The 24,533-nt window shown below is 57.8% G+C and overlaps 7 protein-coding genes across 7 annotated transcripts; 5 read left to right on the top strand and 2 right to left on the bottom strand.

Moving 5' to 3' along the window:
• Positions 1–45: 45 nt before the first annotated feature.
• On the top strand, positions 46–589 carry B0H64DRAFT_441439 (translation protein SH3-like domain-containing protein; the record flags this gene model as incomplete). Its single annotated transcript, XM_062806572.1, has 3 exons — positions 46–64; positions 128–240; positions 305–589. The coding sequence occupies 3 exons, from the start codon at positions 46–48 to the stop codon at positions 587–589; spliced, it is 417 nt and encodes a 138-aa protein (XP_062661551.1).
• Positions 590–1,986: 1,397 nt separating this feature from the next.
• B0H64DRAFT_458756 (Mo25-like protein) lies at positions 1,987–3,471 on the top strand (the record flags this gene model as incomplete). Its single annotated transcript, XM_062807424.1, has 4 exons — positions 1,987–2,097; positions 2,166–2,223; positions 2,282–2,766; positions 2,820–3,471. 4 exons carry the CDS (start codon positions 1,987–1,989, stop codon positions 3,285–3,287), a joined length of 1,122 nt encoding a protein of 373 aa, XP_062661552.1. The 3' UTR covers positions 3,288–3,471.
• Positions 3,472–5,680: 2,209 nt separating this feature from the next.
• B0H64DRAFT_136500 (uncharacterized protein) lies at positions 5,681–7,248 on the bottom strand. The gene is made up of 2 exons (XM_062798219.1): positions 6,997–7,248; positions 5,681–6,906 (listed from the first exon to the last, which is right to left on the bottom strand). The coding sequence occupies exon 2, from the start codon at positions 6,883–6,885 to the stop codon at positions 5,812–5,814; it is 1,074 nt and encodes a 357-aa protein (XP_062661553.1). The 5' UTR covers positions 6,886–6,906; positions 6,997–7,248; the 3' UTR covers positions 5,681–5,811.
• A 546-nt stretch (positions 7,249–7,794) lies between these two features.
• B0H64DRAFT_393685 (uncharacterized protein) lies at positions 7,795–8,906 on the top strand. The gene is made up of 2 exons (XM_062803656.1): positions 7,795–8,078; positions 8,131–8,906. Exons 1-2 carry the CDS (start codon positions 8,059–8,061, stop codon positions 8,615–8,617), a joined length of 507 nt encoding a protein of 168 aa, XP_062661554.1. The 5' UTR covers positions 7,795–8,058; the 3' UTR covers positions 8,618–8,906.
• Positions 8,907–9,179: 273 nt separating this feature from the next.
• Positions 9,180–17,508, top strand: B0H64DRAFT_358263 (uncharacterized protein). The gene is made up of 2 exons (XM_062801641.1): positions 9,180–9,600; positions 9,697–17,508. The coding sequence occupies exons 1-2, from the start codon at positions 9,506–9,508 to the stop codon at positions 17,237–17,239; spliced, it is 7,638 nt and encodes a 2,545-aa protein (XP_062661555.1). The 5' UTR covers positions 9,180–9,505; the 3' UTR covers positions 17,240–17,508.
• B0H64DRAFT_393692 (uncharacterized protein) lies at positions 17,509–19,308 on the bottom strand. The gene has a single exon (XM_062803657.1). It carries the CDS (start codon positions 19,197–19,199, stop codon positions 17,583–17,585), a length of 1,617 nt encoding a protein of 538 aa, XP_062661556.1. The 5' UTR covers positions 19,200–19,308; the 3' UTR covers positions 17,509–17,582.
• Positions 19,309–21,153: 1,845 nt separating this feature from the next.
• B0H64DRAFT_136591 (Mechanosensitive ion channel-domain-containing protein) lies at positions 21,154–24,511 on the top strand. Its single transcript, XM_062798221.1, has 3 exons — positions 21,154–22,803; positions 22,853–23,103; positions 23,155–24,511. Exons 1-3 carry the CDS (start codon positions 21,396–21,398, stop codon positions 24,271–24,273), a joined length of 2,778 nt encoding a protein of 925 aa, XP_062661557.1. The 5' UTR covers positions 21,154–21,395; the 3' UTR covers positions 24,274–24,511.
• The last annotated feature ends 22 nt before the right edge of the window (positions 24,512–24,533 follow it).

The raw sequence follows: 24,533 nt of genomic DNA on the forward strand, positions 1-24,533 counted from the left end.
ATCCAACAGTCAACTCCTTGTCCTCTGTCGGCACGATCAATCACAATGGCCAAGGTCAGCGCAAGTAAGTACCAAAATACTCTTATCTACTATTCGGACAATTTGATAATTAACACGCCACCCGCAGACATTTCCGCCTCGAGGCGCAAGTCTCGCAAGGCTCACTTCAGTGCGCCTTCCAGCATCCGCCGGAACATCATGAGCGCTCCCCTCAGCAAGGAGCTCCGTGAGAAGTACAACGTATGTTGCCAGTCTACACATCGCGCGTCAAAGTGCACAATTTAATTAACGCATTCGCGCATAGGTCCGGAGCATGCCCGTTCGCAAGGACGACGAGGTCCAGATTGTCCGTGGCCTGAACAAGGACAAGGAGGGCAAGGTCACCTCGGTCTACCGCCTCAAATACGTCATCCACATTGAGCGTGTTACCCGCGACAAGGCCAGCGGCCAGAGCGTCCCCCTGGGCATCCACCCCAGCAACGTTGTCATCACCAAGCTCAAGCTCGACAAGGACCGCGAGGACATCCTGGCCCGCATCAAGGCCGGCCGCGACCAGGTCGCCCGGTCCCAGGGCAAGAACAAGGCTTGAACTACTTGAGCCGGCGTTGGAGGAATGACAAAGGACAACAAAAAGGAACAACTCGGTTCGGTTGCGACGAGGAGAAATACCCAGCATTGCTTTTCGTCGAAGGGTTACCCGGTCGGCACCTGGCGTCTTTGCGGCTTCGGTTTACGGGTGCATACTTTGGGCGGCTGTCTGTCTGCCACTTGACATGACACGACTCCACGGGACGGACCCCGGGATCTAGATGCAGAGTCAACGAATCGAGACATTGTTCTCAATGGCCATTTCACAATGCCAGTCGCTTCGCGCGCGCTGTGAAATGTTCCATGGGAGGTTTTCCCGAAGCCCACGCCTCTCGCAGGTTCCGCAGAGGCTTTAGATTGCCGTTGACTTGGTGACCATGTGTTTGCGTACTAACAACCACAGGGACGTCGGGATCAATAGCCACATGAGCATTCGGTCGTCAGAGTGACCATGAAGCTCGGCATTGGCCGTTTTCCATCCCTTAATGCCTGAAAAAGGTAGGGACAACAACCGCTAGGATATCTCCGCGTTGACCACTAGACCGATGGTTTTCGAGGTATACGACTGGCGAAGAGCAAGCCCAGCAATGGGGGATCACCAGTTCCCCGTTGCTCTCGGCTGCAGACTTCCACGGAGATTTTTCGATGAGAATGGAGGTTTGATGTCGAGGGACATGACAGCGAGCGTCCTCGCAATGTCAATGTAGACGGCACCAGTCAGGCGCCATGTGGCAAGGTGAGGCCCGGCAGATGAATCGCCGGTTTTAGCGCCCAAGACAAGCCCTCGGAGGCAGGGGAATGAAATCAATGAACTGGATTCCGCAACCAATGAGTCCGAATAGCGTGTTTGAGAGAATGCGTGCTGTTACAGAACGAGAGGAACCACGCCAGGCCCTTGGCGATCTTGTGGCCCTTGGTTGTTTTTGTCTGCTTGACTTGGGCGCTTTTATACATCGCAGCAGGTATCGAACGTAATGAGATTTTCCATACCAATTCTGCGCTCCCGATTGATATCATCGAGGCCGTCAAGAGGTCTTCCAAGTTGGTTGTTTGGGTGTCGCAGGGTAAATGTGGTTGCCAGGGGCGCCTGCATGTACCTTCCTGGGGCGGCAACCGCTCCCTTTGACCAAGTTCCATCCTGCAACTTGGGGCTTGACGACAGCATCCACCTACCAAAACGCTTGATACGCGCCGCTGTGTTGTTATTTGCTGGATTCGAGGAATCCGGGCTGGCATTCGCGATTTGTTTGGGTACCCGGGCTTCCCTGCCAAGGGCGGCTGGCTTTTGCATCCTCCGGCCTTAAACTCGCACCATCCCACTCGAGTGACTTCCAAACTGGGGCTGCATCGATCGCCAACCCCCCCCTCGACCCCGCTGCGACGTCGGTACCCGACAAGATGTCGTTTTTCTTTGGGAGAACCCGCGCAAGGACAAACACCACCGATCTCGCCAAACAGGCAAGGGACCATGTCACGAAACTACTGGACGGGCCGCAGGGGCCCGCAAAGGTAAACATCAACAATACGATACCCCGCCGGGCGTGCGCCTCGATCCGTCCCACTGACTCCTAGCCCAGGCCGAGGAGCTCGCAAAGGTGCTCGCGCAGATGAAGCAGGTCCTACAGGGCACACACGGTGCGTCCGATCCCCGGGGAACCCGACGCCGACGGCAACCCCCCCGCTGACCGCCCAGCAGAGGCCGAACCGAACACGGAGCAGATCTACCAATTGGTGACGAGCATGATCGAAGAAGACCTCCTCTACCTCCTCGCCGTCCACCTGCACCGCCTGCCGTTTGAGTCACGAAAGGATACGCAGGTCATCTTCTCCTACATCTTCCGCTTCCGCCCGCCAACAGGACCCCAAAAGCCCGAGCCGCTTGCACTAGCCTACGTCGTCGAGAAGCGGCCGCAAGTACTAGTGGAACTGTGCAAGGGGTACGATCACAAGGAGAGCGCTACGCCAGCGGGCACTGTGCTGAGGGAGGTGCTGAAGAACGAGGCGGCCGCCGCGATAATATTGTACGATGACGGCGAGGAACAGGGGTCGAGCGTGAGGGGGGTCGGGGGAATCAACCCGGATCGAACACAGAGTGGGAGGGGGGTATTCTGGAATTTCTTTGACTGGATCGACAAGAGCTCGTTCGAGGTCAGCGCGGACGCGTTCACGACCTTTAGGGTGAGCCAACCCAGCGCCAGGCCCCGTAGATATCGCGTAGCTGACGTTTTCAGGAACTCATCACCAAGCACAAAGATCTGGTCCCTCGCTACCTGGCCGTCAACTTCGACTTATTCTTCGACCGGTACAATAACATACTAGTCCAGTCCAACAGCTACGTCACGAAGCGCCAGTCGATCAAGCTGCTGGGCGAGATCTTGCTCGATCGCGCCAATTACAACATTATGACGGCCTACGTCGACCGCGGCGAGCATCTCAAGATCTGCATGAACCTGCTGCGCGACGACCGCAAGATGGTGCAGTACGAGGGTTTCCACGTCTTCAAGGTGTTTGTGGCCAACCCGCACAAGTCGGTGCCCGTGCAGAAGATCCTGATCATGAACCGGGACAAGCTGCTGCAGTTCCTGTCCCACTTTCTGGAGGACCGCACCGAGGACGAGCAATTCATCGACGAGCGCGAGTTCCTGATCAAGCAGATTCGGAATCTACCGCCCGCACCCGTGCCGCCCCCGCAACGGTAGGGCCGCCGGTAGTGGTGTTTTGGGGGTGCTGTGTGGGGGTAAACGGCGTTGGGGCGTAGGTAACAGAAGCCGGGCGTATGGCACGGTAATTCATGACATGGGCATTGCGAGGGATAGGTATACAGCTGCTGCTTACTATATAAATGTCTTTCAGGGTCTATCGGGTGAAATCTTCCAGCAACCCCATTGAGGATGGCAGGGCTTTTTATCCCCCGTTTGCGAAGCCGCCCTCACCATGGCCGATCGAAGTTCCTGCAAGACTTCCCGCCGATTCAAGGCCAGAAAACCTGAAACTCATCGTTACGCTTAATGGAGATAGATTCTCTGCCGCGAAAGAAACATGTGAGAGATATCTAAGGAGGGTAAAATGAACGCGCCAAAACACCAACCGAGGAGATCCCAGAGAGCGAGGCTCACTGCCACAGCGCACCGCTACTCAACGAAGAAATCTCAGCATAAACCATCCCACACCATCAACCCTTTCTCGAACCTCCCTTTCTCAAAGACAAGAAGACAACGCCATTCCCAACCCCTAACTCCCCCCCCCCCCATTCACTCGTCCCAGCGCCACCATATATCCCCTCTCATCCCTGAGCACCGCCACCCCAACCACGCCCCTCGGCTACCTAAACCCCCCCTCCCCCGGTAGTAGGAACCAATGCCTCGGGCGACCGCAGAAGCGCCTCCCGATGGTTGTTGACGCTCACGCTGGTGCCGCAGGGCGTGAGCTGCACGGTCTCGGTGATGACGGCCAGGCGCATGGATGTGTATTGTAGGTTTGTGAATGGACGGGGGAGGCTGTGGTTGCTGGGGTTGTTGTGGTCGTGAATGATTGAGTCGTGGTTGACGTGGTTGTGGTTGGTGTGATTGGGGCCGTTGTGGCTGTGGTTGGGGTTGTTGAAGTTGTTGTGTTCGTGGTTGTTGTGGTCACGGTTGATGGAGGTGGTGGGATGAGGGGGGGATGCGGTCGCGGTTGCGGGGGGGTGGGTTCCGTAGTAGCTGGTTTGGGTTTGTGTTGGGACGTCGGTGGCGGCGGTGGTGGTCAGGGTTGGTGTGAAGCGGCTGTTGGCGGAAAAGTACTGGTCCGTGAAGTCGATGATGTTGCCGGGTGGGGTATAGATGGTGTTGAGTTCCTCGAGGACAAACGGAGTGGAAGGCGGAGATGGTCCGGGGCTTGCTTGTGGGTATTGAGCGTGGGTTTGGTCGAGGACGGCCCCTTGGGTCCCTTGGACTCCTTGGTTGCCGCCGGAACCGGGATGCTCATGTTCGCTAGGCTGGTCTGGGGTGCCGTGGGTAGTGTTGTTGAAGGGCGAGTTGAGAAAACTGCCCTTGAAACGGTTCGGGGCTTTTTCGCGTGTGCTGAGGAGACGAACTCGAGAAGGGCCAGGACAGGAGTCTTCCAAAAAGCCCCTAAAGCGCGTCTTGGGTTTGTTCAATCTCCCGCTCGGTCTTCGACGTAATGGCTGTTTGGGGCACTTCGGGGCTGGGACAACATTCCCCGGGGCTGTCTCTGCGGCAGGCGGTGGTTGGGCTTGTCTTTGGTTGGACTGGTTCGACGGCTGTTCTCCATCTTTGATATCACCGCATAGCTTTCTCAACACGGATCGCAGCGTGTTCGCCCGGCGACCAACGACCGCTCGGGCGTGGTACTTTGGTGTGACTTGCTTGGCTGGCGACATTTGTTTTATGGACTGTCTCCGAGGACGAGGAGGCGCTTTACTGGCGACTTGTGTTTTCTTCCTGGAAGACATCTGAAAAGATCGTACTCATTCCGGGTTATTTGAAAGCTCCCAACGTTTCCTTTCGAGACTAGGTCTTCTTGAGGCTACTAAAGAGAAGCGAGATAGTTTTCAGGATCGGTAGCTGTCGAAGAAGCAAGAGGGGAAAAGTAAAGCCCGCGCATTGACAGTTTGTTGAAAGCCCACGATCTTTCAAAAATAAATATGGGCTGGGGAACTTGAGTTTGGAAAATGTTGAGGGTTTATCAAGTAATGCTGGCGAGGTCTACCTCGGTGGTTGTGAGTTCCCTGGAAGGAACGAAAACAGCCTGGGAAAGGGCTTAAAATGGTTTGGATCGAAGTTTAGCAATGTACTGCAATGGCTAACCGATAATCTCTCAATGCGCTGACATGGCATGAGCTGGAAGAGAGTAAATAAGGACAAACCTTTTGGGAACATTCGTATGCGTGCCTCTGCGGATTTTCCCCAGGCCATCACTCTTGCAACTACTTAACGACGAGGCGGATTCCCTGTGAAGCTCCATGTTGAACTACATGTTGAAACGATCAACGCCTCTCTATGGATTAAGGGCTTCTCAGTCTCACAGAGATGAGAGTCCCCTTTCTTCTTGGTGAAGGCCACCGGCCGAGGGTATCAGAACCTAAAACAAACAGGAATGGCCATATAAACAAACACGACCTTGAAAACAACACGAGGAAACTCCATCCTCGGCAACGCCCCATGCCAGCCACGATCACCCCGTCCGCATCCTACAAACCCCACCCAACTCATCTAGCTCGCGGATTTATGATGTTTCATCCTCACTCGATTCTTCGTCCGGGTACGTAGTAAATATACCACCGATCCCGACCTCATTATCAAACTCCCAATCATCCGCATGCTTGGAAAAACACCGCCGCGAGCGTTTCCCCCCAAAATAGGGGTGAAACTGCATCGGCTTCTGGGACTCGTCCTTGACGCAGACGTCGGTGGCGGCATCCCACACGTGCACGTCCCCGCTCGGGGCCAGGTGCAGCATCTCGGCGCGCCTGGGCTCGACCATCTGCTTGACCAACGACCTCATCCGCGAGCGCAGCTCGTCCATGGGCACGGTGCGCTCGCGCAGGCCCCAGTAGGGGCACGTCCGGCTGGAGTTGAGCTTGGGGTTGTTCTCGGAGACGCGGCCGAGGTAGAGGCTCAGGCTCAGCTCGCCGAGGGTGACGGGCCGGTCCTCGAGCGGCCACACGGCCATGTGGCAGATGCTGCGCATGCGCAGGCGGAGCGTGGTCAGGCGCGAGAGCAGCGGCTGGACGTACTCGCAGAAGTGCATGGCCCGGGGGCCGGCGACGTCGGTGCCGCACAGGTCCAGGTCCAGCGAGGTGACGTTGGTCAGCAGGCTGAGGTAGGGTTCCACGCTGCGGATGCACAGGTAGTCGTCCTGCAGCGGGTCGGCGAGCCAGGCGCGGTTCGGCCACCGCGCGGCGAAGCGCACCTCCTTGAGCTCGCGGAACTCGAGCAGCATCTGGCTGAAGTGGGCCAGGTTGGCGGGCGTGTCGAAGCACGCGATGTCCGCCTTGCCGCTGCTGCGTTTGCTGCCATTGGCGCCCGGGAGCCCGTCCAGGACGATGTTGACGCAGCGCAGGGACTTGCGTAGCTGGGCGCGCGATTTGTCGAGGGACCTGGACTTGCGGTGCACTAGGCGGCTGATGACGCGCGGGGTGAACTCGATACGCGTGTAGAAGGTAGGGAAGGCGAGGTTGTACCAGCGCTTGGACAGGGCTAGGCGGCGCATATCTTGCTGGAAGAAGGACGGAGGCAGGCTCTCGAGGATCATGAGCCAGACCTCGGAGGGGAGGTGCGGGATGGGGACAGGATCCATGACGGCGGGCTGCTTGAGGGACTGTAGTTGCGGTGGAAGTGGGGTTGGCATGAGGTGGTCACAAACGAGTGTGTGAGTGTGCGTGAGAGAGGAAAGTCTGCAACTACATACGAATACAGATTAAGAGCGCGAGTACCTCAGTAGGTTGCATCACATGAGGCTGAGAGGGATGTCTGTACTCCGTACCGGGCTGGGCTGCTGATCAAGCTGCCGGGAAATAAAGGAGACGGAGTGCCCCGATACGGTCTTGGATTGGTCCCAAACCAATGGACTGCACAGCCAGCAGCTCAGGAAGAATGGCAGGCAGGCAAGGACTGTGCCAATCGTGGTCGAGGTTTCGGATCCTGGCGAGCCAATCTCGGCCTCCCCAGGGCACTCCAGGGCACTGTCCTTCCAGGCCGAGCCTCAGCTAGCACGCGCCCCACGGTTGGGAAGATTCATGAGTGGTGGGATCCCAGTTTTCTCTCGCGACGGCGGACCTGGGACCAGCGCCCGATGTCCCGGTGTTGGAATGTTGGAAACTTGGGTCTTGGACCACAGAGCGGATTTGTTCTGTCGCGGGCAGAATGAAAGTGGATGATTGAAGGTCTGGGATTCAGAGAGGCCTGTGGCACAGTACGATAATTGACTGGTATTCTAAAATCTTACTGTGCCTTCGGACCTGAGTCTTGGGAGTCCATTTGCTCCACTTACCAAAAGCTGGGGACTGTGGCTTTGGACTGGCAGTGACTGGTCAACAAACAGGGTATGACACAGACTCAGCCCAGTGTGGATGGACAGTTGCTCGCTGGACCGAAAAATCACCACCATTTTGGCAAATTTATCATGAGCGCGACAGAGATGAAGGTTGACCCAGCACGAGCTTCTGCTCTCATCTCACAACTAAAGGGCGTCAGTGAGAGGGTAGCCGCGGTGGCCAAGGACCGTCCAGTAAGTTTTACCTTATCGTTATTCTTCGAGTCTGAGAGTTTCAGTCATCATGTCTAACCGAGGCTCAAGGTCCGGCTCGTGGCTGTCTCGAAACTCAAGCCCGCCAACGACATCCTCGCCCTCCATGAGTCGCCGGTCCGCCAATTGCATTTTGGCGAGAATTACTCGCAGGAGCTAAGCCAAAAAGCCGAGTTGCTGCCCAGGACCATCCAATGGCACTTTATCGGTGGTCTCCAGTCGGGTATGCGTTTGAGGTCCAAGATCTACACATCAGATACATGCTAAAATGTGACCAGGCCGCTGCAAAGAACTTACCAAGATCCCAAACCTCTGGTGCGTGTCTAGCGTCGACAACCTCAAGAAGGCACAGCTGCTCGATAAGTACAGGGGCGAGAAAATCAAGGACGAGCCCGAGACGCAAAAACTCAATATCCATGTCCAGGTGAACACGTCTGGCGAGGAGTCTAAATCCGGATGCGCGCCGGGAGAAGAGCTCGTGTCACTCTGCCGGTCCATCGTCAACGACTGCCCCAACCTGCACCTCCTCGGTCTCATGACCATTGGTGCCATTGCCCGGAGTGTGGCTACCACGACAGAAAACGAGAACGAGGATTTCAAGTTGTTGGTGGAGCAGAGGGATTTGGTTGTTAAAGAACTGGGCTTGAACAGGGAGCTGGAGCTGAGCATGGGGATGAGCGAGGACTTTGAGGGGGCCATTACCATGGGCAGCGGGGAAGTGCGCGTCGGGAGTACCATCTTCGGGCAGCGGCCGGCCAAGTCGGAGGCCAAGATTCTAGCATAAATTTGGCGACGGGATTCGCTTTAGGATATTGAGAGTAAGAAGAAGCACACCCACTGGCGAGCAGCGTAATCTGGAGCTCTTGTTGAATGATTAATGTACATTACTCGTACAAATTGGCTGATTTATGGTTGTTTGTGTGCTTGCTTAACCGCCGAAGTAAGAAGGGATTTTGCACCCCAACGTCGCCCTGGTTTCTTTTTTTTCACGTTGTTAAGGGGCGGTGAGACACCACGCCTCCGGCTTTCGGACGGATTCGATAATGTAACAGCAGGTGAGTGGGTGGGAGGGAGGGAGTTGAGATGTGATGTGATGAACTTGGAAACCATCACAAAAACTGGACCCATTTGCTTATCGATTACGGGAGCGCCCGCAGTCTGTGCTTGCCAATCGAGGGGCAGCAGGGTAAACCCCGGTCGCAACTACCCCGTTGCTCAGGGAACCTGAACAAATCAACAATGCGACAGGGTAATCGCAGGCAATTGGCCCGCAGGGCGCCAACGCAGGGCTCAAATCAAGGTCAAATCGAGCTGACATCCCACATCCCTTCTCCCCTCTTTTGACAGTCTTAACGAGACCCTCATTATACCCTGCAGGAGGAGCATATGCCAGCATTGCTTTGACTTGAACTTCAGTTTTTTTGTTTTTGCTGTACTTTGGGAGTCTGGAACTCGAGGTGAAGCGAGAGTGGCTGCCTGCATTTTTGCTACTTGAACTTGAGAGATACCCGCATCGCAGCACCGCAGAATCGCATCATCATCGCATTCCAGCGATCCCCTCGTCGCATTCCGCCCTACCTAACTTTGCGACCTTTGCGCGCACCATCACGCACAAACACACGCCTCAACACACGCCACCACCACCACCACCGCCGCCACCATTTCCACCACAATGCCGCCCATAGAGAGGGATGCCCCTCGTGACCAGGACAGGCCCATGAGACACCAGCATTCCGGTTCCATCGATCACCGCGCGTTGGTCCCCATGTAAGACTCCTTGATTCTCCTCCTTCAGACCTCCACTCTCGCAAGTCGCGATGACCATGCCATGTCGCTCCTCTGGCGCACGCTAATGAAGAACAGGTGGGACAGCTCTGACCCCGAGCGGGCACCTCCTCCGCTCCCGCTCAACCCGCAGTCTCCCAGCGTCTCCCGCGCGGGAACTTCGAGTGCCATTCAGTCGGCTCATGCCGCCATGGCCGAGAAGGCCCGTGAGAGTGCCGCCTTGGTGCCGCATGTGCCCAAGCGCGTCGACGCTTCGCCAGAACGGTCAGCTCTGCGGCCATCCTCCCACCGCCGCATGCAGTCTCTCCAGCCTGCCTCGGTCAAGGACATGAGCCTTATGCTGGAGTCAGGTGGCCGGGAGTCGCCCCAGTCCGCACCGAGATCGCCCGAGAAGATGGAGCGGCCAAGTACGCCCCAGAGGAAGGACACCCGGGACCCCTTTATGGAGCCACGGGACGACAGGCAAGACCGGTCGGCCACTAGTACTCCAACCCCAGGGCCTAGCCTGACCCCCATCATCCGCCCGATTGTCCGCCGCCCCAATCACAGCATTCTGGGCGAGAACACTCCTCCCCAATCCGCCACCATGCTTGCTCTGCAAAACATGACTACTCAGAGCAATATCCAGAGCATTACCCAGAGCAACACCCAGAGCAACGCCCAGAGCAACAACACCACACCCGCACCAAGGGAGCCCGAGGCCCCCCTGGCCAATATCACAAATAACTCCAAGCCGCTGGGCAAGCCACCGGGGCAGCTTGATTCACTCTCCAGCCAGATCCTCAGCCTTACCGATATTGCCACCACCCTTCAGAAAGAGATGTCACTGTTGAGCAGACGCAGCAGGGACAATGCCACAGACCTGCTCAGCCTCAAGGAAGCCACCAATGCGCGGGACGAGGATATCCGCAAGAGCCTTCGTGAACTAATCACGGACGCCAAGACGCGGCCCTCTACCACCCGAGACCCCTATGGAGGGCCTCTGCTTTTGGAAGGGAGACACCCGCCCTCGTCACCGACGCTCTCCAAGTCAGCCCGGCCGTTTTCGCTACCGCGAATACCGTCTCCCAACAGCTTCGCCGCGTCTTTTGACAGAGAGTCCATGCTCAGCACTCCTTCCCTCGTCTCCGACGCGCCAGCGCCGTCGTCCGCTACAGTTGCCCTGCTCGAGAAAATCATGCGAGAAATGGGCACCAAAGACGGCCAGGATACGCTCCTCAACCGCCTCACCGAGCTTGCCGAGAGGCTATCCGGTATGGCTACGGCCGGGAAGGTTGAGGAACTTGCTCGGCTTGTCAAGTCCAACCAGCAACAAGCCGTCATCCCAGCTGCCGGTGGAGGCCGGGGAGGCGGCAGCGATGGTGGTGGTCGAGACAGGAACTGGAGTTTTGATGACGACGATGACATGTCACGCCGGGGAGCTCTGGACTTCCTCCATGCCGCTGCTTCTGCTTCGCAAGCTTCACGCATGCTCCCAGGTCAAGAAGGCCGCAATGCCCGGAGCGCTGACGTTCTCAATGACGATCTCGTGCAAGCCATCCGCAGCGTTAAGGACAGCGTCGCCCAAGGAGGTGGCCTCACCGCCGAGACCAAGGCGCTCGTGAGGGAGCTCCGCGGCGAAGTGCTGGGTATGGGGCGCGAGATTGGCCGCCGACTGGATGAGGTCGCCGAAAAGAACGTGGGCAGCCCGGAGGCATTCACCAAGGCCGAGATGACCAAGGTCGTCGAGGAGGGCTTGTCCGAGATGAGCCAGCAGATGAACAGCCTTCTCCGCGAACATCGCCACCAGTCGGCCGCCACCGTCGGCTCCCGCGAGTCCTCGATTGACTACAAGGAGATTTACAATAGTGTGCGAGCTGCTCTCAAGGACACGCAGGCATCCAAGCCTCGTACACCCGAGCTCCGGAGGGAAGATGTCGTTCAAGCGGTCAAGGATGCCTGGGAGAAGTACAAGCCCGAGATCGAGATCCAGCAGATCGGCCTAGAGCGGGACGAGGTCCTTGCCTGTCTGCAGGAGGGCCTCCGCGCATATGCTCCCCGGGACGACCGGCCTCCCGGTGCCACCCGGGACGAAGTGTTCCAGGCCGTTATGGAGGGCCTCAAGCACTACGTCCCTCCCAAGGTCGAAACCCCGGCGACGCTGTCGAGAGACGAGATCCTCGAGGCCGTAAGGGAGTGTCTGGAAGAATTCGAGTTTCCCGTCGCCCCCGGCATGGGTACCGATATTACTCGAGAGGACATGTTGGATGCCGTTAAGGAGGGCCTCCACACTTTCGATTTCCCTACACCCCAGGCGCCGCCGCCTCCCTCCGATCTTACCAGGGATGATGTTCTTGACGCCGTTACCGAGGGCCTACAGTCCTTCGACTTCTCCGTCGTCCAATCCAATGCCTTGGTGCCCCAGTCGGCAACCAAGGGAGACGTGTCGGATGCAGTGAAGTCAGGGCTCAAGTCCCTCGACCTCTCCTCTGATATTTTGGATGCGGTTAAGGAGGGCCTCGACACATCCGATCTTCCGGCGAATGTGCTAAAATCGGTCATGCAAGGCCTTCAATCATTTGATTTCTCCGCCACCATTCCCCGGCCGGACCTCTCGAGGGTCGATGTAGCGGACGCCGTCAAGGAAGGGATCGAGGGTCTCGACTTCAACAACACCGTCACGCTTGCCGTCAAGCAGGCGCTGCAGGGCTTTGACTTCTCGTCCGCTCATTCCTCTGCGTTGGTGCCTCGTGGAGACGTCCCCCCGGCAGACGTCCCCGGTGGGAACGTGACTGATGCTGTGAAGGAGGGGCTCAAGTCCCTCGACATCACCAAGGATGTTACCGACGCGGTCAAAAAGGCGCTGGAGGGCTTTGACTTTTCCACCTTTTCTTCCGCGCTGGTGGCCCGGCCCGAGCTGTCTCGTGCCGATGTCGTTGGCGCCGTTAAAGAGGGCCTTGACACCGCCGATCTCTCTCAAGATGTCGCCGATGCAGTGAAGCAGATTCTGGAAGTCTTCGATTTCCCCACCTCTTCTTCAGCCCCGGACCTGTCTCGTGTCGATGTGGTTGATGCCGTCAAGGAGGGCCTCGAGTCGCTGGAACTTTCTGCTGACATCGGAGGCATCCTGAAGAAGGAGCTCGACGCCTTCGACTTTTCCTCGGTGCAATCTACCGCCTTGGTTGCCCAAGGAGGCAACAATGAAGAGGTCATGCAACGTCTCCACGAAATCAAGGAACTCTTGCAAACCGAGATCAAGGCCGCGTCTCAGGAAGCGAAGGAGAATATTGCCGCCAACGCTCTGGGCACGGAGCAGGTCCTCGACGCAACCAAAGATGGATTCGAAAAGCTGCGTCAAGACATTGAAGAATATGTTGACCGCGCAAAGGGTGAATCCGACTCCCAGGAGGTCACGGATCAGCTTCTCCTTACCCTCGACGGTTTCCGCAAGGAATTATCCGAACTTGTCACGCGGTCTTCCGACAGCTCTCGCGCGATGCTCAAGGAAGAGGTCGATTCCCTTCGCGACATCGTCAACTCGTCAATGGTGCCTGCCCTCCCTCAACAAGGTAACAGCAAGGAAGTCATCGAGGCTCTCCACGACGGCCTCCACAGCCTTCGGTCAGAGATCAGCACCCGGCCAATTGCCGGCCTCACCGAAATCCTGGATGCGTTGCAAGAAGGTCTTGGTGATATCCGCACGAGTCTCAACAACCTTCGCGACAAGCCAGCAGATCTGACAGCCAATGACGAGATCCTCGAGGCACTCAAAGAGGGTTTGGACAGCGTGCGGACTGACATCGACACCCTCCGTGAGGAATCCAAGAACGATCGGGCTTTGACGACTGTCGACGATGACTCAAAGGCCGTGGTGCCGACTGAGCAGACGCTGAAGCACGACGACATCAAGAACCTCGAGATGTTGATCACCCAGCTTGGCATCAAAGTTGAGGCCATGGAATCGGCTCCAAAGCCCGTCGTCACTTCTCTTTCGAAGGAGGACCTGGCTGGCATGGAGAAGACCCTTCAAGATGTTGCCGAGTCGGTTTCCGGGATGCCAAACCGGCAGCCATTCGAGGCTCTAGAGGAGAGTATTCGCAAGATTCAAGAGACTGTGAATGACTTGGCGACCAAGGAAGCAGAAGCCCCCCGACCCGCTCGGTCCAGCACTGATGCAGCTTCAAGGGAGGACGTCGAGGCGATTGAGACAATTCTTCGGAACACGAAATCCCGCCTGGACGACCTCATGGACGGGGAGCAGGCTGTCCGCAAGGACCACATCGACACCTTGGAGACTCTGATTCTCGAAGCACGCGAGAGCGTCAACGGCCTATCCACGCAGTTTGATACCATCTCGCGCAAGGAACACATCGATGCCCTGGAAACTCTCATTGATGACACCCGTCAGAGTCTAGGCGGCTTGGCTACGCAGATGGATACTCTTTCTCGCAAGGAGGATGTGGCCATGGTTGAGTCACTCGTCAACCAGATCGTCGCTTCCTTTGACGATATGAAGGAGCGCCACGAGAAGGCTCTCGAGGACCCCGAAAAGATCACCAAGACGGATGTCGAGGCGGTTGAGGCAGTGTGCTTAGATACCAAGTCGCTCATCGAACATATCCAGAAGGTCGACCTTGTCAACCTCCCATCAAAGGAGGATCTTGAGGCTCTCGAGATTCGCCTGGGTGATGTCAAGGAGCGACTCGATACCCACGCAGATGCCAACACCAAGGGTTTCGAAGACCGCCAAGCCGAGATTGTTGGCGTAAGCGTCAACGTGACCGAGGTGAAGACTATCTTGGAAGAGTTTCAGACCCTTATGAGGTCCAAGCTTGAAGACGGCGCCCGCGGCATTGACTCCCTTCATACTATTCTCGACACCTTGACCGACAGCATCCGCAAGAACGACAACATCAGTGAGGATGTTAAGGAGGTGCTGGATACCGTGAAGCTCGAGTTCGAGGACTCGAAGACCGGCCTTATCGGTGTCAAGATCGAGCTGGACGAGAAGCTGCAGACCAATGCCGATACACTGCTTTCCAAGTTCAACGAGCGGATGACCGAGCTGATGACCAAGTACGAGGAGCTCCAGCTTATCCAGGATGACCGGGCTACAAAAACGGAAGAAAGGGACCTCGAAATGGAGGCTGCCGTTAGTGGCACAAAGGTCATTGCCGAGGAGCTCAAGTCGCTAGTTGACACCCTCGGCACTGCCGTCACCGATTCCATGGAGAAGATGGAGGAGGCTTCGAAGACCGTCTTTGAGCGCGTCGAAGACCTTGTCACCAAATCGGACGAGAACCACACCGAGGGCAAGGCCGAGCATCAGCTTACCCGGGAGCAAGTCCAGGAAGCCATTGGCAAGGTGGAGGGGCTTCAGGGTCAAGTGTCCGAGTACCAGCCCAAGATTCTCGAGAGCGTCCAGGAGGTCATGCTGGTTCTGGCCCAGCATTACGACCACCTCAGGACGTCTACCTTGGCAATCCAGGAACGGGTCGAGCACCCACTGCTCCCGCCGCCACCTGAGAAGTATGACGACACGGCAGTAATCGAGAAGCTGGACACACTCGTTGGCCATACTCAAGTGGCCGACAAGGCGTTCGAGCAACTCGAGACCCTCAACCAGGTCCATTCCCAGGTCAAGGCAACGGCAGCAGAGCTCGCCGCCTTCCTTGCCGCTCAAACTCAGCGGATTGCCGATGAGCACGAGGATCGCGAGAAGACGCTGCAGGAGGCCACCATTGCTCTTGAACGGCGCCGCGAGGAGAAGGAACAGGTCGACGCTCTCATTGCCAGCCTAAGGGAAGAGGAAGCCCGCTTGAAGGAGTCGATCACCGTCACCCTTCCGGAGGAGCAGAGCAAGGTCAATGACCAGTTCCTTGCGAATATGATGGCGGAGGAGTCCCGGATCAAGGAGGCAACTACTGCTCTTATCGAGGAACAGGCCCACCTGAAGGAGACCTTCCTTACCACCCTCAAGGAGGAGCAGGCCCGTTTGATGGAGACGAATGTCGCCCTGAAGGAGGAGCAGGACCAGATGAAGGAGGCTTTCCTCAACAATCTGAAGGAGGAGCAGGCGCGCCTGATGGAGACGAATCTCGCCTTGAAGGAGGAACAAGAGAAGCTGAAAGAAACGTTCCTCAGCAACCTCCGCGACGAGGAATCTCGGCTCAAGGAGATGAACGATACCCTACGCGAGGAGCAGCAAGGCCTCAAGGACACTTTCATTGCCAACCTCCGTGAAGAAGAGTCGCTTCTGAAGGAGGTGAATGCCGGCCTCCGAGAGGAACAGGAACACATGAAGGAAGCTTTCCTGGCCAACTTTAAGGCGGAGGAAGAGCGGTTGCGCGAGGCTAACGATGCCTTGAGGAAAGAGCAAGAGCAAATCAAGGTTACCCTTAAGGAGGAGCAAGAGCGCTTCAAGATCGACCTGCTTGCCAACCTAATGGAAGAGGAGGCCCGCCTCAAGGACGCGAATGCTGCGCTCCGCGAAGAGCAGGAACAACTCCGCGTCGAATTCCTTGCTACGCTCAAGGAGGACGAATCGCGGGTGAAGGACAGCCTTGTCTCTCTACGCTCCGAGCAAGAGAACCTCGGTCGCCAAAAGACGCGTCTCACCGCGGACCTCTCCTCCCTTGACACAGCCCTCCGCCTCCGCCGCGAGGAACTCCACGACATGGAAGCGCGCGCAGAAAGCCTCGAGCGCCGCATCCTGGAAGGCGTCATGGACCATTCCCGGGTCCTGCTCATGGCCAAGACCAACCGGGCCGCCGCCAATAGCGGTCGTGACTCGATGAGCCGCAAGCGCGTGTCTTCCACTCAGAGGCCGGCCGATCCCGCGCCAGCGGCGTCCGAAGCTAATACCACCAAACCACGGAGCGCCATCAACATGGCCATGTCGGCGCGCAGCAAGGCCAACGCCCCCAACGGAGCTCCTTCGTCTTCCTCTAACCGCCGGATCTTATCGCTCAGCCAAATTACCAACAATGTACCTTCTGGTGGCATGAAGCGTAGCCAGAGTGTTAGGACCGCTGGTGGGGCTGCGGCGGCGAGGGGATTGCGCAAGAGCAGCTGGACATCACCTGCTGCTGCCGCTGCCGCTCCCGCGTCGAAGGGGTATGGTGACCTGGGTGCCGGGGAGGATAAGGAGAATGGGGGAATGGAGGGGATGGATTTGAGGGAGGGGGACGAGGACGCGTACAATGAGAACCAGCGCGAGAGGGAGGTGTCGCAGCCAGAGATCGTGATTTCCGAGCCGACCGCCACGGAACCTGAGATTGTTGATGTCAACGTGACGCCCTCGACGGAGGAGTATGACGGGGAACCTCTCGGCGAAGACCTTGCCGACGAGGAGGACCGGTTCAGTGACCTCGGCGACGATGTGGATGATGACAGGGAGGAGGAGGAGGAGGAGGAGGATGCAAGGAGTCTCAGGCGGTCGAGCCACGGTACGACGGTGATCACCCCTGCGGACGAGCAGGGGCTCCACGATGATTGGTCCGAGAACGAGGCTGGTCAGGGGAATGGAGATGACATTGACGATGCGGCGAGTGATTGGACCGAGAGTGTGGTTGGTAGGGAGAGCGATGTTGGTATGGAGCGAGAGACAGAAGGAAGCGTGCCTGTTGCGGCGGCGAGTTGATCGATGATTGATGGACTCGGTATGGAATGGGTGTGTGATATGGTTGGACGAGACACGGGGAAATGACTAGGGTTGCTGTGGGCGGGGTATACTCTCTTTTGTTTCCTTTTTCTTATGTTGTTGATGATCATGAGGCCTTGTTGTTTGAGTATAGTTTGCGGCAGGGCGTCGTGGGTTGCTTTGGCAGGCCATGCTGGTGGCGGTTGGTAATTTTTGTTTTGTATGGATAGCTCAGATGATGAACATGAAGTTGACTTTGGCTACGCCTTTCGTACATTGCAATCAGTGACACACATATGATACATGTTTCTTTTTTTTTTTTTTGTAAGAGCCGCAGGGTGTCCTAACGATGCCGCGGCCCGATCTTCTCTCTCTCCTCCATCCACGGCCTCAACACCTCGGGGATCGTCACCGTCTTTTCGGTCTCGTCCCACCCGTTCTCCAGAATGGCGGCTAGCACACGCGGCACCGCCATCGCCGTGCCGTTCACTGTCCACGGGTACACCAGCTTCCCGCTCGCCAGCTTGACCCTGGTGGCCAGCCGGCGCGTCTGGTAGTCGGTGCAGATGCTCGCGCTCGTCACCTCGCCCCAGCCGTCGTTGCGGTCGCGGCGCGAGGGGAAGAAGGCCTCGATGTCGCACTTGCGCGTGGCGGACGCGCCGAGGTCGGCCGTCGGCATCTCGAGCACGCGGCAGTGCAGGCCCAGCGACCCGAGCAGCTCCGTCTGCAGGTCGACCATCTCGTCCAGCAGCTCCTGCGCCACGTCGGCCTCGGGCGCCGCCCACGCGAACAGCTCCACCTTTGTGAACTCGTGCACCCGGTACAGGCCCTTGGTCTCGGACCCGCGCGCGCCGGCCTCGGCCCGGTAGCAGCGCGACGCCGCCACCCGCTTGGCGGGCAGCTCGCGCTCGTCCAGCACCGTGTCGGCCTTCATGCCCGCCAGCGGGATCTCGGCCGTGCCCGCCAGGCTGAGCTCGGGCCTGCCGCGCGCCGCGTCCTCGGCCGACTGCGCGACGGCGTAGATCTGCGTCTCGCCGTGCGCGTCGCGCGGCTGGAACCCGCACGCCCCCGCGATGTGCGAGTACACCATGCTCGGCGGGCTCACCTGCCGCCACCCGGCCCGCGTCGCCGCCGTCAGCGCGTAGCTGACCAGCGCGTGCTCCAGCTGCGCGGCTTCGTCGAGTAGGTGGTACCACCCCCATCCGGAGGTGGTGGCTGCGCCCGCAAAGTCCAGGATGCCCAGCTCCGCGCCGATGTGGACGTGGGAGCGCCACACGCGGTCGGACGGCGCCGGACCGGGTTCGGGGTGGTCGTTGATGTAGCTTAGTACCGTCGGTTGGTTGCCGCGCGGGGTGGCGTCGCTGGTGAGGTTGGGGATGGCGAGGGCGAGGCGGTGCATCTCGGCGGAGAGGGTGGACTCGGCTTCTTCGATTGCGCTCAGGTCCGTCTTGACCTTGCGGGCTTCTTCGAGCAGCTGCTCGCGCGACAGCGAGCGGAACCCGGCGGCATCTTCGTCGGCGTCGTCGCGGGTTGTCCCTGGGTCGGCGAGCTGGCGGCGCAGGAGGTTGCGGCGCTCGCGCAGGCTTCGGCCCTCCTGCTGCTTAGCTTGCCATTGGGAAAAGAGGTCGTTGATTCGGGACGGGTAGGCGGCGGCGGCGTGGTAATTGCGGTCGCGGCAGTTTTGGGCGTAGAGCTCGATGTTCTGGCGGATGTGTTTGAGGTCGGGGGCAGCTTTGGGGCCTGTGGTCGTTTGTCGGGCCGCGGGCGGCTGCTGATGTTCGGGGGAGATGATCGAATCTTGTAGGAGGGTCCGCGTGTTATGGTAGAGGGCTAATGGTATTGTTGTTTGCGGCGTCTGCAGGCGGGGGAGCGAGAGGATGGTAGGGCGTCGAGCGGGGGCTCGTCCGAGGCATCGTAGCCAATTTGACGGCCTCCTGGCGCCAAAGACAGGCGGCCTCATTTCGCGCAATTGTATTTTATATGCGGGCTAGTGGTGACCTTGACCAGGGAGGTCGAAAAAGTCATGATCAAACTGCCGTGGTGCATCTTCAATTTGATGATGATGGTGGGGCCACGGGCAGCTGGAGCTTCAGCGTCGCCAAGCCCAAGATTTGCGGGAGCTTGGACCAAAACAGGCTTGGCAAAAGCCACCATCGGCGGATATTGCGCCCGGGGACTGTTGTCGCTGGCATTCGCATTTCCCTACTTTTCCTTTTTCTTTTTTTTTCCTTGGGAGCACGCTCTCGAACGTGCAATGCTTTTCCTTGTTCGGAATGGATCCTGCCTCGACTTCTCGTGGAGATTCTCATTTAGCACCGGTTCATTCGCCTGGCCCGGCCCGTCGCCAAGTCGGCCGATCCAGCATGCCGGAACCACAACCTGCCGAGACCACCGATGAGACCCTCCCCAGAGTCCCAGACTGTGTGTGTGACCGTCCATAGTTAGTTATTCGTATCTGGTGGCTCGGTGGTCATGATGCAGAGGCCTCAATACTTTTTGTCATCCCCCACCACCATTTACGGTTGTGATATGCAACAGCAAGACACAAAGAAGGCCATTGCACCAGCGAGCGGCGTGACCGGTTGGTTTCAAGCACTTGTGCCAAAATCACTGTGTACTCTTCCTGATCATCAGACGACCCTTTCGCTGGCCTTGTTTGTGCTCTACTACGGAATCTAGACCTCTTGATATTTCATGCCAGCCAGCCAACTTCTGCTCCTTGGGGCACAGCAGGAGTTGTCATGATTGGGTCCGTGATTCCTCCAGCGGGGGTCGTACGAGGCGATCGAGAGGGGGTTTCAGCCATTGTACGCAGATCTCATCCAAGTTAAAGAGACCGACACAGACCATGACGTGCTGCTTGCTTTCCAACCCCACAGAAGGCCTGGCAGATCGGTTAATTCGTGTCGTGAACCCCCATGGACATTGGCTCATTGGACACAAGTAAACCGCCAGGACAAAGAATGCGACATCCGAACAAGTTGTCACTGACATCGGATGAACTAAACTCGCCAGGTACAACAAGCTTAGCAGGACGGATTTGCCATCGATTCCGTGCTTATTCTCCAGTGTGGAATGTCGTTCATTGCCAGAGTTCTCGACCCTTGACTCGCCAAGTTCCGGTTACGAGATCTGACAAAACCGTCGCTGGTGAACGGATCGATCGATACTGTGTTCTGGCCATCATCACATTTTTTCCTTGAGAGCTCCACGACCCCACGATAGGCATTTGTAGCCAAGCGTGTGGACCCTGCGCCGTCCATTGGCCAATCGGCCGGGCTCGAAAGCGACCCGCCAACAAGGGGTCCTCAATGTGAAACAGGGAAACGCAGCTTGGGCAGTTTTCGCTTTGCAAACCCTCGCTCGCCTCGATCCTGCGCCGTGATGATCCAGGGGGGTAATTCTTGGGGCTGCTGACTTGACTGGTCCAGCCGTGGCTTGGTGTTTCGTGAGAGCGCCTTCCGGGAGCGGCAGGAGGGAAGGGGTCCCAATTGGCAGGCACGGTGGACGACAGGACGACTTTCCCCTTTCCCCAGGCCGCCGGGCTTCGAGGTGGCTTGGCCCAGGGAAATTTCAAGCCCCCATTCCGTGACGGGCATGTTGGATGGACCCGACGCGATCCAACAAAATGTTCGAGAAGTGATCGAGAAAAAGAACTTTGCGCTCTGCATTCTGCACCCCCACCCTCTTTGTCACCATCCCCCTCTCGTTTCTTGATGTGATATCTTGAGCCCCTCTTTCGGTCCCTTTACATTGCCTTTCGTTGTTGACCTACCTTCTCGTCGAACTCCCCGGCTGATGCCATCGACAGAGAACTCGGTTCGGTCCTTAGTTGGCTTCTTAGAGACAAGGCCCTTTCTTCACTCGTTCCGCTTTTTGTTCGATCTCACCTGGGTGCCCTGATTGTTACTTGCGAGTCGACACCCATCCCATCTCGTCACCTTGTTCGAGGGCCTCGAAACCTGCTTAAGCTTTCTTGCTTCGATCTCTGAGACCCTCGTCGGTTCCACGGGGATAACTAGTCACGTCCGGCGGCGCCATTCCAGGTAACCGGACCACGAGAGCACTCGCCACCAACCACATTTTTCAGCCCATCCCTTGAAGTTTGCGTCTAAGACAACGTCCGCAAAGTTGTACCCCCTCGGGACTTTAACCAATGTCGTTAAGGTCGCCGAGGTCGCCCCATAACAGGGGCTTCCTCCCCATCACAGGCGAGTCGACGGCGACCGAGATGCAGGATATCCCCCTCCGCACCATCAAGTCCAATGCAAGCTCAACCGGCTCCCGAAGAGTCAACACCGAGCGCATGGATGAGAAACATGCCCTCTTCGACAAGGCCGTCGGTGGTCCAGCGGGCAGGAGGCGCATCCGGAACGACCTGCAGCGCTCCGGCTCGTCTGGCTCGTCTGAGGATGCCTCACTTAACGCCTTGGGCCGTTTCTACCAGAAGGTCGTCGGCTTCTCCGCCATCATGCGCTATCTCGTCTACATCATCCCCGTCGCCCTTCTGCTTGCCGTCCCCATCATCGTCCTCCCACTTACAGGAGACAAGGACCGCATCAGACTGGGTAGCGGACAGCGCCACAGCCTGTTCCTGCTGTTTCTATGGATTGAGATCTCATGGCTCACCCTCTGGGCGGGGAAGCTGGTCGCCCACACCCTGCCGTACGTCTTCATGTTCCTGAGCGGTGTCGTCAGTTCAGGCACGAAAAAGTATGCCACCGTGATACGCGCCCTCGAAATCCCGCTTTCGCTCTTCTTCTGGGGTCTCGCGTCATGGCTCTCCTTCAAGTTTATGTGGGATGGCGCCGACAGACAGTGGTCAACCGTCATTGTGCGCATCCTGCTGTCGCTCTTCATCTCGTCCGCGGTCCTCCTAGGAGAAAAGTTTCTGGTGCAGCTCATTAGTATCAGTTACCACCAGCGATCTTTTGCGAACCGCATCCAGGACTCCAAGCGCGACATCTTCCTCCTGGGTCTCATGTACGAAGCTTCCCGGACCCTCTTCCCCATGTACTGCCCCGAGTTCGCCGACGAGGACCTCATCATCGCCGACAGCATCGAGGTCATGCTTGCCCGTGCCAAGGGCAACGGCAAGCAGGGCCCTGCTGCAATGAGGATCGTTGGCGATGTCGGCCGTTTTGGTGGCAAGATCACGTCTGTGTTCGGCAACATCGCCTCTGAGATTACGGGAAAGCAAGTCTTCAACCCTAATTCCGCCCACTCCGTCGTGCTCGAAGCACTGGAGAGGGTCCGCAGTTCTGAGGCTATGGCTCGTCGTCTCTGGATGTCATTTGTCGTCGAAGGTCAAGACGCGCTCTCACTGGACGACATTATCGAGGTCATGGGCCCCGCCCACCGCGAAGAAGCTACAGAGTGTTTCAACGCCATTGATGCCGACCAGAATGGTGATATCAGTCTGGACGAGATGATCCGCAAGATTGTCGAGATCGGGAAGGAGCGGAAGGCCATTGGGCACAGCATGAAGGATATTGGCCAGGCGCTCGCCGTTTTCGACAGGGTCCTTCTCTTCGTCGTGTTGATCATCGTCATTATCATTTTCCGTACGTTCAATTCTGTTTTCGGCCACGTTCACCCGCTAACTATCCCCAGTGATCGTCTTCCAGAGCAGCTTCGTTACCACCCTTGCTACGGCTGGCACCACGCTTCTCTCACTGTCCTTCGTCTTCGCCGTCACGACGCAAGAGTTCTTGGGTTCCTGCATCTTCCTCTTTGTCAAGCATCCGTATGATGTCGGCGACCGTGTGGATATCACCGGCCCGGAGAAGGAGCAGTTGATCGTTGAGAGGATCTCTCTCCTCTACACCGTATTTACCCGTATCGACAAGATGCAGGTCGTCCAGGTAGGCCTCCCCTGATGCCCCTTCTCCCAACATTGGTAGCTAACCAGTTAGGTTCCCAACATCGTGCTGAATAACGCTTGGGTCGAGAACGTGACACGAAGCAAAGCCATGAAGGAGGTCATTGATGTCAATGTTGCCTTTGACACGTCGTTCGAGGATATTGAGCTGCTGCGCGTCGAATTGGAGCAGTTTGTGCAGTCACCAGACAACAGCCGGGACTTCCAGCCCGACATCGCCATTGGTGTCGGCGGCGTTGGCGACTGCGACAAACTCACACTCAAGATCGCCATCAAGCACAAGTCCAACTGGCACAACGACGCCGTCCGAGCCACGCGCCGCTCCAAATTCATGTGTGCTCTCACTATGGCCCTCAGGCGCGTGCCAATCAACGGTCCGGGAGGTGGTGGTGATGCCCTCGGCGGACCTGCCAACCCAACATACAGCGTCGCCGTCACGGATACCTTCGCCACCGATGCCCGTGCCAAGTCCGAGAAGGACAAGGAGGCTAAGAAGCTAGCGAACCAGACGGCCGAGGAGGCTGCCAATGCCAATGCTGATCCGACCGAGAAACGAGCAGCTGATAACATTAACACATCCAACCCCGTGGTCGAAGCGCTCGACGACTGGGGGTACGAAAACACGCTCGCCAGCCGTGATCCCTCAGCCGACCGCCCCGCGAACGCCGGTGCGGCGGCCACCGTATCCCGCTCCGATACTGTCGGCGGTGTGAGCGCTCGCGAATCCCAGCGCGGGCGCCGCAGGGCCGGCGACACGCTCCCTCCGCATTCAATGGGTGATGATCCCAACATGCCGGCTGTCCATCTGACGCGGACGTCCACATCCACCCGCCCAGACAACCAGTCGTTTGACGTCGAGAGACAGGCGGGCATCCCACCCCCGGCGGGGTCGCCGTACAACACCTGGTCCGCGTACAACGCGCAGGCGCCCAGCCCAATGCCCAGTGACGCCGGTGCCCCCCATCCGCAGGGCGTATACGGGAGCCCTCCCCCACCTACCGGAGCCCCCACGCATCTGGCTGTCCAACAGCCGGGAGCGCAGCCCCAAGGCACGACGTCCGGGAGGACACTGGTTGGCGCGAGGCCAAGAGGGTCGAGTGTGAGCCAGCCCCAAGGGCAGCCTGGGCCTTCAGGACCCCCGGGTAGGATCTGAAGGTATATTGAAGAGACGGAAAGCATCTACCCAAAAGGATGATTGAGAGGCCAGTTAGGGCCAGGTGCCGATCTTATTAATGATGGGAATGAGAATGGGAACATCCGAACTGAATTTAGTGCGCGGTTTATGGAGTGATCGTTTGGGTTTCTAAAAGACAACTAATGGAGTTGGGTGCTTAGAAGTTTGGAGATTCTGTTACAGATTTTGGTGAAGAGGTTTGGGGGTTTGGGGAACAAACATTGCGCTCACATTACGTT

This window comes from Chaetomium fimeti, assembly GCF_033439085.1.
Source record: "Chaetomium fimeti strain CBS 168.71 chromosome Unknown B0H64scaffold_3, whole genome shotgun sequence".
In the NCBI taxonomy this organism is placed as follows: Eukaryota; Fungi; Ascomycota; class Sordariomycetes; order Sordariales; family Chaetomiaceae; genus Chaetomium; species Chaetomium fimeti.

Excerpts from the sequence above, each read along its gene's own strand:
- B0H64DRAFT_136500 (XM_062798219.1), bottom strand. The coding sequence starts at position 6,885 with ATGGATCCTGTCCCCATCCCGCACCTCCCCTCCGAGGTCTGGCTCATG.
- B0H64DRAFT_393685 (XM_062803656.1), top strand. The coding sequence starts at position 8,059 with ATGCGTTTGAGGTCCAAGAT. Across the intron at positions 8,079-8,130 it reads ATGCGTTTGAGGTCCAAGAT|CAAGATCCCAAACCTCTGGT; the intron begins CTACACATCAGA and ends CAAAGAACTTAC.
- B0H64DRAFT_358263 (XM_062801641.1), top strand. The coding sequence starts at position 9,506 with ATGCCGCCCATAGAGAGGGATGCCCCTCGTGACCAGGACAGGCCCATG. Across the intron at positions 9,601-9,696 it reads CACCGCGCGTTGGTCCCCAT|GTGGGACAGCTCTGACCCCG; the intron begins GTAAGACTCCTT and ends AATGAAGAACAG.
- B0H64DRAFT_393692 (XM_062803657.1), bottom strand. The coding sequence starts at position 19,199 with ATGAGGCCGCCTGTCTTTGGCGCCAGGAGGCCGTCAAATTGGCTACGA.
- B0H64DRAFT_136591 (XM_062798221.1), top strand. The coding sequence starts at position 21,396 with ATGTCGTTAAGGTCGCCGAGGTCGCCCCATAACAGGGGCTTCCTCCCC. Across the intron at positions 22,804-22,852 it reads CATCGTCATTATCATTTTCC|TGATCGTCTTCCAGAGCAGC; the intron begins GTACGTTCAATT and ends AACTATCCCCAG. Across the intron at positions 23,104-23,154 it reads ACAAGATGCAGGTCGTCCAG|GTTCCCAACATCGTGCTGAA; the intron begins GTAGGCCTCCCC and ends CTAACCAGTTAG.